Consider the following 13,344-nt stretch of genomic DNA (forward strand, 5'->3'; position numbering starts at 1 on the left):
GGAGCTCGTGCTTACCCATATTTGTCTTTGGCTTTCCACCAGTGAATGTCATTCTTCTCAAGCACTGTATATTCTTCACCCTTCTCTAGTCTTAAGTCATGGTGCTCTGTAGGCTCAAAGTCATACATTGCCACCACTATCTCCTCTTCTTCATTGCCATTTTCTTCAACTGGAGGAACAGGTGGTGGAGGCCTCCTCTGCAAACAACCCAACATCATCATCATCATCCCACTCTGCTCCACCATTCCACCCCACCCTCCCTCACCAGCAAAGCAGAGCAAACCAGCTGAGCATCCCAGAGGCAAAAGCTAGCCTAGTTCTGGCTTTCCCCAGGAGTGAGTTGTGGTGGCCCAAGGAGGCAGCTGGAGCACAGACCAAATGATCTTCCAGGTGCTATCCATGGGGCTGGCTCACACTGCAGCCACACAGCTGCCAGGGAAGGGCAACAAAGCCTTCTGCTTTTCAGATACCCCTCCCAGGCATAGAATGCAGCACAGAATGGTTTAGGTTGGAGAGAACCTCAAAAGATCATCCAGTTCCAATCCCCTGCCCAGGCAGGGACACCTCCCACTAGAACAGGTCACTTAAGGCCTCATTCAACCTGGCCTTGAACACCTCCAGGGAGGTTGTGGAGCACAGAATCACCAAATGTGATCTTCACATTCTATGATTCTGTGCTCCACAACCTCCCTGGGCAACCTGTGCCAGTGTCTCACCACCCTCACTGCAAAGAGCTTCTTCCTAACATCCAGTTTCAATCTCCTCTCTGCCACTTTAAACCCATTCCTCCTCATCCTGTCCTTACAAGACCTTGTCAAAAGTCCCTGCACAGCCCTCCTCTAGGCCCCCTTAGATCCTGGAAGGCCACTCCAAGGTCTCCTCCAAGCCTTCTCTTCTCCAGCCTGCACAGCCCCAACTCTCTCAGCCTGTGCTCACAGCAGAGCTGCTGCAGCCCTCTCAGCATCTTTGTGCCACTCCTTTGGACTGGCTCCAACACTTCCATGTTCTTCTTGTGTTGGGGGCTGCAGACCTGCCCCCAGGACTGCAGGTGGGGTGTGAGGAGAGCAGAGCCAAGGGGCAGAATCCCCTCCCTTGCCCTGTGCCCACACTGCTCTTGCTGCAGCCAGCACAGGGTTGTGTCTGGGCTGCACTCACACTGCAGGCTCCTGTGGAGCTTTGCATCAGCCCAGACCCCCAGGTCCTGTTCCTCAGGGCTGCTCTCAGCCATTCCCAACCCAGCCTGGAGTTGTGCTTGGGATGGCACCGACCCAGGTGCCAATTTTTCACTCTGCTCTTGTTTCCCAATTTGTAGGGCATTCAGGTGTGAGGACAGCATCCAGCAGGAGAGATGCTGCAGGGATTGGTTCCACCCTGAGACAGAGCACGATGCCCATTCACTGACCCATACAGACAGAGACCTCTGCTCCATGATATGGGAAGAATGTCAGGAAATGGAAACATCACCTCAAAAAGCAGCAATTATCTATTTCAACATTTTAAAGCCTCTACCTACCATGCTTTTCTCTGGCATTGGAGATGGCAACCTCATTACACCTGGAAAGCAAGCAGAGGGGAAGATTTGTGACTATTTAATGTAGATTTAAAAGCACAATTAAAATACAGGTAAGACTTTAATATCTCAGCTAGTTTTCAGGATAACTTATGAAGGCAAAGCAAAGAGAGGACCAATGAAGCATTTTCACTATCTGGTTTTACCATCAACTCTGAGATAAACACTTGGTCAGACAAGTTTCAGATGGTCAAAACGAAACCAAGTGGAATTCAGCAGCCTCAACAACTCACAGAATCATAACATTAATCACGGTTGAAAAGGAGCACAAAGATCAGCCAGTTCCAAGCCCCCTGCCATGCCCAGGGACACCCTACCCTAGAGCAGGCTGCACACAGCCTCAGCCAGCCTGGCCTCAAACACCTCCAGCCATGGGGCCTCAACCACCTCCCTGGGCAACCCATTCCAGCTTCTCACCACTCTCCTGCTCAACAACTTCCTCCTCACCTCCAGACTCACTCTCCCCACCTCCAGCTTTGCTCCATTCCCCCCACTCCTGCCACTCCCTCACAGCCTCAAAAGTCCCTCCCCAGCTTTTTTGGAGCCCCCTTCAGATGCTGCAAGGCCACAAGAAGGTCCCCTGGGAGCCTCCTCTGCTCCAGCCTGCACAGCCCCAACTCTTTCAGGCTGTGCTCACAGCAGAGCTGCTGCAGCCTCTCAGCATCCTCCTGGCCCTGCTCTGGACACACTCCAGCATCTCCACAGCCCTCTTGTCCCAGGGGCTCCAGAGCTGGATGCAGGACTCCAGGTGGGGTCTCAGCAGAGCACAGCAGAGGGGGAGAATCCCCTCCCTGGCCCTGCTGGCCACACTGCTGCTGCTGCAGCCCAGGCTCTGCTTGGCTTTCTGGGCTGCAAGTGCACACTGCTGGCTCCTGTGGAGCTTCTCCTCCAGCAGCACCCCCAAGACCCTCTTCTCAGGGCTGCTCTCCAGCCACTCACTGCCCAGCCTGGAGTTGTTCCAGCTTTCTCTAGCCAATTTTTTCTGGCTTTTCTATTTTCTACCAAATGCTTAGAAACCAAGGAAACATTGTGACTTACTTCAGGCATGGTACCAATGATCCACTCTCCTCTCTTATTTCCTAATTTATAGGGCACTCAGGTGTGATGACAGGATCACATAACAAAAGCCAAAACAACTCTTCAGGAAAATTCAAACCAGACATATACTCACTGTTTTCAAAGAGATTATATTTTTCACAGCCAGGTGCTAGTTTTTCTGTCTGTCTGCAGCACTGATAAATTCCCTCTGTCCAGAATTTGGGATGATATTTTATCATTATGTTGCTGTTGTTCTTTATTTCTAGAAGAAGAAGAAAAGAAACAGGCCCATTTTGGGTAAAGATGACAATATCCTAGAATCAAGCAGGTTGGAAGAGACCTCCAAGATCATCCAGTCCAACCTAGCACCCAGCGCTGGCCAATCAACCAGACCATGGCACTAAGTGCCTCAGCCAGGCTTTGCTTGAACACATCCAGGGATGGTGCCTCCACCACCTCCCTGGGCAGCCCATTCCAATGCCAATCACTCTCTCTGCCAACAACTTCCTCCTAACATCCAGCCTGGACCTCCCATGGCACAACTTGAGACTGTGTCCCCTTGTTCTATTGCTGGTTACCTGGGAGAAGAGGCCACCCCCCCACCTGGCTACAATGCCCCTTCAGGTAGTTGTAGACAGTAATAAGATCACCCCTGAGCCTCCTCTGCTGCAGGCTGCACACCCCCAGCTCCCTCAGCCTCTCCTCACAGGGCTCTGCTCCAGGCCCCTCCCCAGCCTTGCTGCCCTTCTCTGGACACCTTCCAGCACCTCAACAGCTCTCTTGAATTGAGGAGCCCAGAACTGGACACATCACTCAAGGTGTGGCCTGAGCAGTGTTGAGTACAGGGGCAGAATAACCTCCCTTGTCCTGCTGCCCACACTGCTCCTGAGCCAGCCCAGGATACCATTGGCTCTGCTGCCCACCTGGGCACTGCTGGCTCATCTTCAGCTACTATCTATCAGTACCCCCAGGTCCCTTTCCTCCTGGCTGCTCTCCAGCCACTCAGTCCCCAGATCTTTGAGTCAATCTTCATTTGGCCTTACTGGAGCTGTGCTGCTCTTACAGACCTCCTTGCAAGTTGACAAGGAATTGATGAGATGTCAGCAGAGGACATCTTTATGATAAACACATGAGTCTATTGCAGGAGAGACTGCTCTAGTCCCTGTCTGAACTAGCCACCCCAGCAGGGCTTCAGTGCATGCACCAAAGGAGATCCTGTGAATCAGGAGACAGCTGTGAAGGTCCTGGGGGCTCTGCCTGCCCCTTTGCTTTTTACTGCTTCTGTAAGAGACTCCATTTTCTCTACAGGTACCATTCTGGAAGGAAAGATACCTGATGTTTAGCACTAAACCATGGCACAGTGCCTCTGTCTCAACAGCTCCTTATCCCTTGCTGAGTTTCTGAGGTTATTCCTTGACCTGTGGTCTCCAGGCCAGAAGTCACAGAACCACAGAATTGTCAGGGCTGGAAGGGACCTCAAAGATCATCCAGTTCCAAACCCCTTGCCCTAGGCATGGACATCTAACACTAGATCAGGTTGCTCAGAGCCACATCCAGGTTGGCCTTAAACACCACCAGGGATGAGGTTTCCACCACCTCCTTGGACAACCTGTTCCAGGGTCTCACCACCCTCACGGTGCAGAACTTCTTCCTAGCATCCAGACTGAATCTATCCATTTCATGTTTTGTTCCATTCCCCCCAGTCCTGTCACTACCTGACTCCCTAAAAAGTCCCTCCCCAGCTTTCCTGTAGCCCCCTTCAGACACTGAAAGGCCACAAGAAGGTCTCCTCAAAGCCCTCTCCTCTGCAGACTGAACATGCCCAACTCTCCCAGCCTGTCCTCACAAACCATTTGTTATTACTTCAGAGGACACCTCTGCAATTCATGTGAGCATTTGATGATGGCAGAAAGCATGAGGAGGCTCTCAGAGGAAAGAATCCTGTACTCATTATGACAGCATTAGGCAGATGGCATCTCAGTGGAGATGGCTCCTGTCTTTTGAGGGGTGCCATCAACCAGCTTGGAGAAGCTTTTTGTGGTTGGTTACACATTGTCAAGCACAGAGTCAAATTCTGTTTGCAGCTGGACTTCACAAGTCAGATTAAATCAGGCTGACTGACACTCCCCAGTGCTTGTTACCCTCTGCTGTGCATGGGAACCCCAAGTTAGCCCAATAAAAAACATCAGTCAGTGGATCAGAAGCTCCACCATTGTCTCCCAGGCAAGCAGCAACAGAACAAGGGGACACAGTCTCAAGTTGTGCCAGGGCAAGTCTAGGCTGGATGTCAGGAGGAAGTTGGCAGAGAGAGTGATTGGCATTGGAATGGGCTGCCCAGGGAGGTGGTGGAAGTCACTGTCCTCAGGTGTTGAAGCAAAGCCTGGCTGGGGCACTTAGTGCCATGGTCTGGTTGGTTGGCCAGGGCTGGGTGCTAGGTTGGACTGGTTGAGCTTGGAGGTCTCTTCCAACCTGCCTGACTCCATGATTTTTCTACCTTGTTGTGAGTTGACACCATACAGCAGCTAAGTACCCACACTTGCCCACTTCCCACCCACTTGGGCAAGAGAGAACACAGAGCAAGAGGATAAAACTTGTGGCTTGAGACAAAGAGAGTTTAGTAACCAAACAAAAGAGAAAAGAAGAGTAGTAGGGGGGAAAAGTGATGTAAAGGCATCACCATACTGCAAGAGTCATGGAGCACTGTGGATTAATTCAGCATGAGCCATGAGCTGCTCTCAGTTTGGTTTCATGCCAGACTCTAGCAGTAGCTTTCTCTTCGGTTAGAGACTCAGGTGCAGGCTGGAGCAGAGCAGGTTCCAGATAAAACCCAAGGAAAACCTTTTTCTCCATGAGGGTGACAGGGCCCTGGGACAGACTCCCCAGAGAGGCTGAGGAGTATCATTCTCTGGAGACTTTCAAGACCCATCTGGATGTGTTCCTGTGCACTACACTCCATAGTCCTGCTCTGGCAGGGGAGGTTGAGTTTGGATATTTAGAGGTCCCTTCCAACCCCTAACATCCTGTAAGCCTGTGACCATCTCCCACAAGCAGAACTATGCCCAGCCAGTCTCTGAGCAACAGACAATATGGTAGCCAAAAAAAAAAGGCCCAATCTGCCTTCCTTCACCTCAGTTTTTATTGTTAGCACAATGTTATATGGCTTGGACATCCCTTGGGTCAGACTAGATCTGCTGCCCTGTCTGAGCCACCTCCCAGCCTCTTGCCCACTTTCATCCTCCTTGTGACACTCAGCAGCAGGCAAAACACTGGTGTGTTTGCAACACTGTTTTGGCTGCAAAGCCAAAAGGCAGCATCAAGTTAACTGCATCCCATCCAGACAGCTGAAATCAAGGCAGCTGTGCATCCAGTTCTGGAGCCACTATGACAAGAGGGATGTGGAGATGCTGGAGTGTGCCCAGAGAAGCACCATGAGGAAGCTCAGAGCAGCTCTGCTGTGAGCACAGCCTGAAAGAGTTGGGGCTGTGCAGGCTGGAGCAGAGGAGGCTCCCAGGGGACCTTCTTGTGGCCTGCCAGGATCTTAAGGGAGCTACAAAAAAGCTGGAGAGGGACTTTTTAGGCTCTCAGGGAGTGACAGGAGTGGGGGGAATGGAGCAAAGCTGGAGGTGGGGAGAGTCAGGCTGGAGGTGAGGAGGAAGTTGTTGAGCAGGAGAGTGGGGAGAGGCTGGCAGGGGTTGCCCAGGGAGGTGGTTGAGGCCCCATGGCTGGAGGTGTTTGAGGCCAGGCTGGCTGAGGCTGTGTGCAGCCTGCTCTAGGGTAGGGCATCCCTGCCCATGGCAGGGAGGCTGGAACTGTCTGACCCTTGTGGTCCCTTCCAACCCTGCCTGATTCTATGATTCTGTGTATATCAGAAGTTCATCAAGAGCAATTTCCATTACCTTCTTTCAGATTCCTCACCCACTGATCCCGGCTTTGGGCACTTGGGGCAAATACATAAAGTGTGTTAGCATCATAGACAACCTGGAGCAGGAAAACAAACAAGAAAGGAAGAAAGAAATCAAAATGCATTCACCTGGAAATATTCATTTAGGTGTTCCCTGGGGAGCAAACGGAGACCAAGACAAAGGACTGCTGCATTTTGGTACTGAGGAGCATGAAAGCTGAAACTAGGGAAAGGTTTTCAGGGTTTCCTGTTCATAGGTGATGCTTTCAGTAGAATGAGGAAGGATTTTGTAACAGTATATTATCTCAAGAGCCTTCCTTAAAACAGTTGCTTCACCCTGTGCTTTCTGAAACCAGTTCAGTTTAACTGCTGAAGCTGTTCCACCAGCAGACACCCTTCCTGGGCTGGTTTGAGGCTACTTGGAAGATTTTAATGAGACATATTAGACCACTGGCTGTGAAAAGGAAAATGATGGTGATGGCTGAATTACACATTTGTTCTGCTGGGACATATGAAAACAAGGGCACAAAGATAAGGCAGTCCCTGCCTGGCTGTCACTGTATTAAGTCTTCTGCCTGACCCTGCATCTGGGTGGGTGCAACCCCAAGCACAACTCCAGGCTGGGTAGGGAATGGCTGAGAGCAGCCTTGAGGAACAGGACCTGGCAGTCTGAGGTGATGAAAAGCTCCACAGGAGCCTGCAGTGTGAGTGCAGCCCAGACACAACCCTGTGCTGGCTGCAGCAAGAGCAGTGTGGGCACAGGGCAAGGGAGGGGATTCTGCCCCTTGGCTCTGCTCTCCTCACACCCCACCTGCACTCCTGGGGGCAGTTGTGGAGCCCCCAGCACAAGCAGGACGTGGAAGTGTTTGAGCCAGTGCAGAGGAGGCCACCAAGATGCTGAGAGGGCTGCAGCAGCTCTGCTGTGAGCACAGGCTGAGAGAGTTGGGGCTGTGCAGCCTGGAGAAGGCTTGGAGGAGACCTTGCAGTGGTCTTCCAGTATCTGAAGTGGGCTACAGGAGGGCTGGGGAGAAACTCTTGACAAGGTCTTGTATTGACAGGATAAGGGAATTGCAGCCCTCAGGTCCCTTTCTGCCAGGCAGCTCTCCAGCCACACTGTCCCAAGCCTTGCTTGGGGTTGCTGTAACCCAAGTGCAGGACCTGGCCTTGTTAAAACTCATCCCATTAATGTTTGCCCATTGATCTAAGCCTACCCAAGTCCCTATGGAGAGCCTCTCTACACTCATTCAAATCAACTCTGCCTCCTAACTTGGAGTCATCTGCAGAGTTGCTGCTAACCCTCTCTATACTTGATACCAGTGTCTCTATGCCTGAGTCTAGTTCTGGGCTCCTCAAATCAAGAGAGATGTAGAGATACTGGAACATGTCCAGAGAAGGGCAGCAAGGCTGGGGAGGGGCCTGGAGCACAGCCCTGTGAGGAGAGGCTGAGGGAGCTGGGGGTGTGCAGCCTGCAGCAGAGGAGGCTCAGGGCAGAGCTCATTGCTGTCTGCAGCTGCCTGCAGGGAGGCTGTAGCCAGGTGGGGTTGGGCTCTGCTGTCAGGCAGCCAGCAACAGAAGAAGGGGACACAGTCTCAAGCTGTGCCAGGGCAGGTCTAGGCTGGGTGTTAGGAGGAAGTTGTTGGCAGAGAGAGTGATTGGCATTGGAATGGGCTGCCCAGGGAGGTGGTGACATCGCCGTGCCTGGAGGTGTTGAAGCCAAGTCTGGATGAGGCACTTAGTGCCATGGTCTGGTTGACTGCACAGGGCTGGGTGCTAGATTAGATTGGATGATCTTGGAGGTCTCTTCCAAGCTGGTTGATTTTATGATTCTATGAATCAAGGTCATCAATAAAGACATGATACAAAGGGCACATACCTGAAATGGGTATTTATTCTGACAGGGAATAATGCCATCACTTTTCACAACTTCCACACATTTAATCCTTGAAACATCCACAGATCCCTTCCTGTATTTTTTCTGAAAGAGAAGAGAGGGGAGAAAAAAGGTTAAACAAAATATTTATCTAATCATCTCTTTCCTTTCTCCAGCAATTCTAAAGGAATTGCTCAAATCCATTTTCCTTTACCAGAGGAAGAGGAGGCTCAAACTGACAGGTCAGTACAGACATTTACCACATGCTCTTCCACATGAGCAACACAGCTCTGACAGCAAAACAATGATGAAGTGATGGAGAGTCTATAGGCACCCCTCTCTCTACGAATAACCACACAACATCAGGAGCTGGAAGTGACCTCCAAAGCTCATCCAATCCAACCCCCTGCCAGAGCATCACTTTGAGCAGGTCACAGAGGAACACGTCCAGGTGGATAGACTCACAGAATCAAGCAGGTTGGAAGAGAGCTCCAAGCTCATCTAGTCCAACCTAGCACCCAGCCCTGCCCAACCAACCAGACCATGGCACTAAGTGCCCCAGCCAGGCTTTGCTTGAAGACTTCTGGGAACATCAACTCCACCACCTCCCTGGGCAGCCCATTCCAGTGCCAATCACTCTCTCTGACAACAACTTCCTCCTAACATCCAGCCTGGACTTCCCCTGGCACAGCTTGAGGCTCTGTCCCCTTCTTCTGGTGCTGGCTGCCTGGCAGCAGAGCCCAACCCCACCTGGCTACAGCCTCCCTTCAGGCAGCTGCCGGCAGCAATGAGCTCTGCCCTGAGCCTCCTCTGCTGCAGGCTGCACACCCCCAGCTCCCTCAGCCTCTCCTCACAGGGTTTGTGTTCCAGGCCCCTTACCAGGATTTTGAATGCCTCCAGAGAAGGAGACTCCACAACCCCCCTGGGCAGCCTGTTCCAGGGCTCTGTCACCCTCACAGGGAAAAAAGTTCTTCCTCAGGTTTTTCTGGGAACCTGCTCTGCTCCAGCCTGCACCTGAGTCTCTAACAGAAGAGAAAGCTACTGCTGGAGTCCATCACAAAACAAAACCAAGAGCAGCTCATGGCTCATTCTGAATTAGCCCACAACAAACAATTCTGAGCTGTTAAGCACATCCAACACATCCAGCCCAGAGTGCAGCTAATGAAAGGTGGCCACTTCTCACACACCAGGGAAATGATCAGCAAGTACTGAATTATCTGAAGTACTCCAATCCTTACTTGGCTGCCTCATTCTCTCCTGAGGATGGAAATTTCAGCCCAAATGGCACAAACTCTGGCACAGTCATAAGCCTCTGAAAACAGAGTCTCATAAACAGAAGGGAGGTTATTCTGCCCCTGTACTCAGCACTGCTCAGGCCACCCCTGGAGTGCTGTGTCCAGTTCTGGGCTCCTCAATTCATGAGAGATGCTGAGGTGCTGGAAGGTGTCCAGAGAAGGGCAACAAAGCTGGTGAGGGGCCTGGAGCACAGCCCTGTGAGGAGAGGCTGAGGGAGCTGGGGGTGTGCAGCCTGCAGCAGAGGAGGCTCAGGGCAGAGCTCATTGCTGTCTGCAACTGCCTGCAGGGAGGCTGTAGCCAGGTGGGGTTGGGCTCTGCTGCCAGGCAGCAAGCAAGACAAGAAGGGGACACAGCCTCAAGCTGTGCCAGGGTAGGTCTAGGCTGGATGTGAGGAGGAAGTTGTTGGCAGAAAGAGTGATTGGCACTGGAATGGGCTGCCCAGGGAGGTGGTGGGGTGGCTGTGCCTGGAGGTGTTGAAGCCAAGCCTGGCTGGGGCACTTAGTGCCATGGTCTGGTTGGTTGGCCAGGGCTGGGTGCTAGGTTGGACTGGCTGAGCTTGGAGCTCTCTTCCAACCTGCTTGATTCTATGATTAGAAGGGTTAGGCAATAGGTTGGACTCAATCTCAGAGATCTTTTCCAACCTGGTTGACTCTGTGCAAGCTGGCAGAAAGTTAGAGCAGCTGTCAAGAGAGAGCTAGATTCTGCCTCTCCCATTCTGCCTGCCTCCCTGTGGTCCATGCTATTCCTTTCTCCCATGCTTATCTCCACACAGGAAACACTGCAGTCAGCAGCGTGTGACCCATGGAGCTTCTGTTCTTGCCAGCACAGAAGGTCTCAGCCTTACTGACATCTCCTTTTATGGAGCTGCTCTGCAGCTGGACAAAACCTCACCCCACACCCCCACAAGCAGCAGAACATGCTCCAAAGCAAACCTAAGATTGGCTTGGGAGGTTCTCTTTTTGTATGGTTTTCATTCTTCCATAGCATTCACAGTTAGCAACATTAAGCAGCAGTGGATGCTGCTGCAGCTTCCTCTTGAGAGGCATTTTCACCCCAGCAATCACTGATCATGCAAATACAATTAGTGTGACTGGGTGTTAGATGGTCACATTTTCCATCCTCTCATTTTCCAGGATGTCAGATACAGAATGGTTTAGATGTTGAAGAATGCCCTGCCTCCTTTTAGCCTCTTTGAAAATGATGATGCTAAGAAAAACAAGAAGCAACTACTTCACCTTTTTATTAAGCTAGAGGTGATTCTCACTCTGATAGGATCTGACCTGAGCCAAGATCTGATTCTTGGGAAGAATTTCAAGAGGAGGGGGCAAATACAAACTAAGAGAGAAGGAGGTAGTCTTAAAATATAGAATCAAGCAGGTTGGAAAAGGTCTCTAAGAACATCCAGTCCAACCTAGCACCCAGCCCTATCCAATCAACAGGACCATCAAGGTCCCTCTGCAGGGCCCTCCTACCCTTCCAAACCAGGTGGTACTAATGTAAGTCATCAAAACATTTTAATACTGATTCCAAGTGCAGGGTTCTGCACTTTGGCCACAACAACCCCAAGCAGCACTGCAGGCAGGGGACAGAGTGGCTGAGAGCAGCCAAGAAGAAAGGGACCTGGTGGTACTGGTAGAGAGGAGCTGAGGCTGAGGCAGCAGTGCCCAGGTGGGCAGCAGAGCCAATGGCATCCTGGGCTGGCTCAGGAGCAGTGTGGGCAGCAGGACAAGGGAGGTTCTTCTGCCCCTGTGCTCAGCACTGCTCAGGACACACCTTGAGTGCTGTGTCCAGTTCTGGGCTCCTCAATTCAAGAGAGCTGTTGAGGTACTGGAACATGTGGAGGTCCAGAGAAGGGTGACAAAGCTGGTGAAAGGCCTGGAACACAAACCCTGTGAGGAGAGCTGGGGTTGTTTAGCCTGGAGAAGAGGAGGCTCAAGAGTGACCTCACTGCTGTTTACAACCACCTGCAGGGAGGCTGTAGCCAGCTGGGGTTGGGCTCTGCTGCCAGGCAGCAAGCAACAGAAGAAGGGGACACAGCCTCAAGTTGTGCCAGGGCAGATCTAGGCTGGATGTTGTTAGGAAGTTGTTGTCAGAGAGAGTGATTGGCATTGGAATGGGCTGCCCAGGGAGGTGGTGGAGTGTGTTGAAGCCAAGCCTGGCTGGGGCACTTAGTGCCATGGTCTGGTTGGTTGGGCAGGGCTGGGTGCTAGGTTGGACTGGCTGAGCTTGGAGGTCTCTTCCAACCTGCTTGATTCTATGATTAGTGTTGCAATGAAACTATGCACTTTTACCCTGAAACCTGCACCTTGAATGGGCCCAAGAGCTTTGAAAGTTCATTTTCCTTCCTTAAAATATCCCCATGGTAATTTCAGTAGCTTCTGTCTCCCCTCTATTCAAATTACAGAAGCCCAAAGCAACTCTTGCAGAAGAAGATTCATTTGGTGGTTGGCTTCTTTTTCCCCTTAGGAAGAGCCTTCCAAAATTAGCAACTCCCCAAAATGCTGAAGCATTAAAGAGTTTATTTTTCTGTTCTCCTCTTCCATATAAATTCTGGGAGGGTTTTTTGATAGTCTTCATAGATCTTCTGCTGACACAAACTTTTCACTCAGTCTGCTCCTAGGAACAGGTGTGGAGCTCTTGGAAGGTAGGAGAGCCCTGCAGAGGGACCTGGCCAGGCTGGATGGGTGGGCAGAGGCCAATGGGATGAGACTGAACAAGGCCAAGTGCAGGGTTCTGCACTTTGGCCACAACAACCCCAAGCAGCACTACAGGCTGGGGACAGAGTGGCTGAGAGCAGGCAGGCAGAGAGGGAGCTGGGGGTGCTGGGAGAGAGGAGCTGAAGATGAGCCAGCGCCAGAACAAGAGGACACAGCCTCAGGCTGTGCCAGGGGAGATTTAGGCTGGAGGTGAGGAGAAAGTTCTTCCCTGAGAGAGTCATTGGACACTGGAATGGGCTGCCCGGGGAGGTGGTGGAGTCGCCGTCCCTGGAGCTGTTCAAGGCAGGATTGGACGTGGCACTTGGTGCCATGGTCTGGCCTTGAGCTCTGTGCTAAAGGGTTGGACTTGATGATCTGTGAGGTCTCTTCCAACCCTGATGATACTGTGAGACCGTGATGAGGCAGCAGTGCCCAGGTGGGCAGCAGAGCCAATGGCATCCTGGGCTGGCTCAGGAGCAGTGTGGGCAGCAGGACAAGGGAGGTTATTCTGCCCCTGTGCTCAGCACTGCTCAGGCCACACCTTGACTGCTGTGTCCAGTTGTGGGCTCCTTGAATTCAAGAGAGATGTTGAGGTGCTGGAAGGTGTCCAGAGAAGGGCAATGAAGCTGGTGAGAGGCCTGGAGCACAAACCCTGTGAGGAGAGGCTGAAGGAGCTGGGTGGTGGAGTCACTGTGCCTGGAGGTGCTGAAGCAAAGCCTGGATGAGGCACTTGGTGCCATGGTCTGGTTGAGTGGCCAGGGCTGGGGGATAGGCTGGACTGGATGATCTTGGAGGTCTCTCCCAGCCTGGCTGATTCTGTGATTATTTACTGTTCCATGCAGGTCCATGGCATTTTGCCAAGACACAGGAGAAGAAATAAAACAAGTGAAGAACATTTCCACAAGGTGCAGTTTCTGGTCCAAGAGCATGCAACCCTCAAGCACCAGCTGCACAGAGCAGGGTCACAGTTAGA

General features: G+C 51.9%; 1 protein-coding gene across 7 annotated transcripts in view; it reads right to left on the reverse strand.

Annotated features, from left to right (window-relative positions):
* Positions 1-13,344, reverse strand: part of TEC (tec protein tyrosine kinase) — an 88,304-nt gene that overhangs the window by 27,663 nt on the left and 47,297 nt on the right. For all 7 annotated transcript variants that reach the window (XM_064149230.1, XM_064149229.1, XM_064149228.1 and 4 more), the window contains 5 exons: positions 8,383-8,484; positions 6,505-6,586; positions 2,742-2,870; positions 1,514-1,554; positions 16-197 (listed from right to left, as the gene is read on the reverse strand). In XM_064149230.1, coding sequence (XP_064005300.1) covers positions 16-197; positions 1,514-1,554; positions 2,742-2,870; positions 6,505-6,586; positions 8,383-8,484 — 536 coding nt within the window. The remainder of the gene's footprint in view (positions 1-15; positions 198-1,513; positions 1,555-2,741; positions 2,871-6,504; positions 6,587-8,382; positions 8,485-13,344) is intronic.

Source organism: Pogoniulus pusillus, chromosome 9 (assembly GCF_015220805.1).
Source record: "Pogoniulus pusillus isolate bPogPus1 chromosome 9, bPogPus1.pri, whole genome shotgun sequence".
Taxonomy (NCBI): domain Eukaryota; kingdom Metazoa; phylum Chordata; class Aves; order Piciformes; family Lybiidae; genus Pogoniulus; species Pogoniulus pusillus.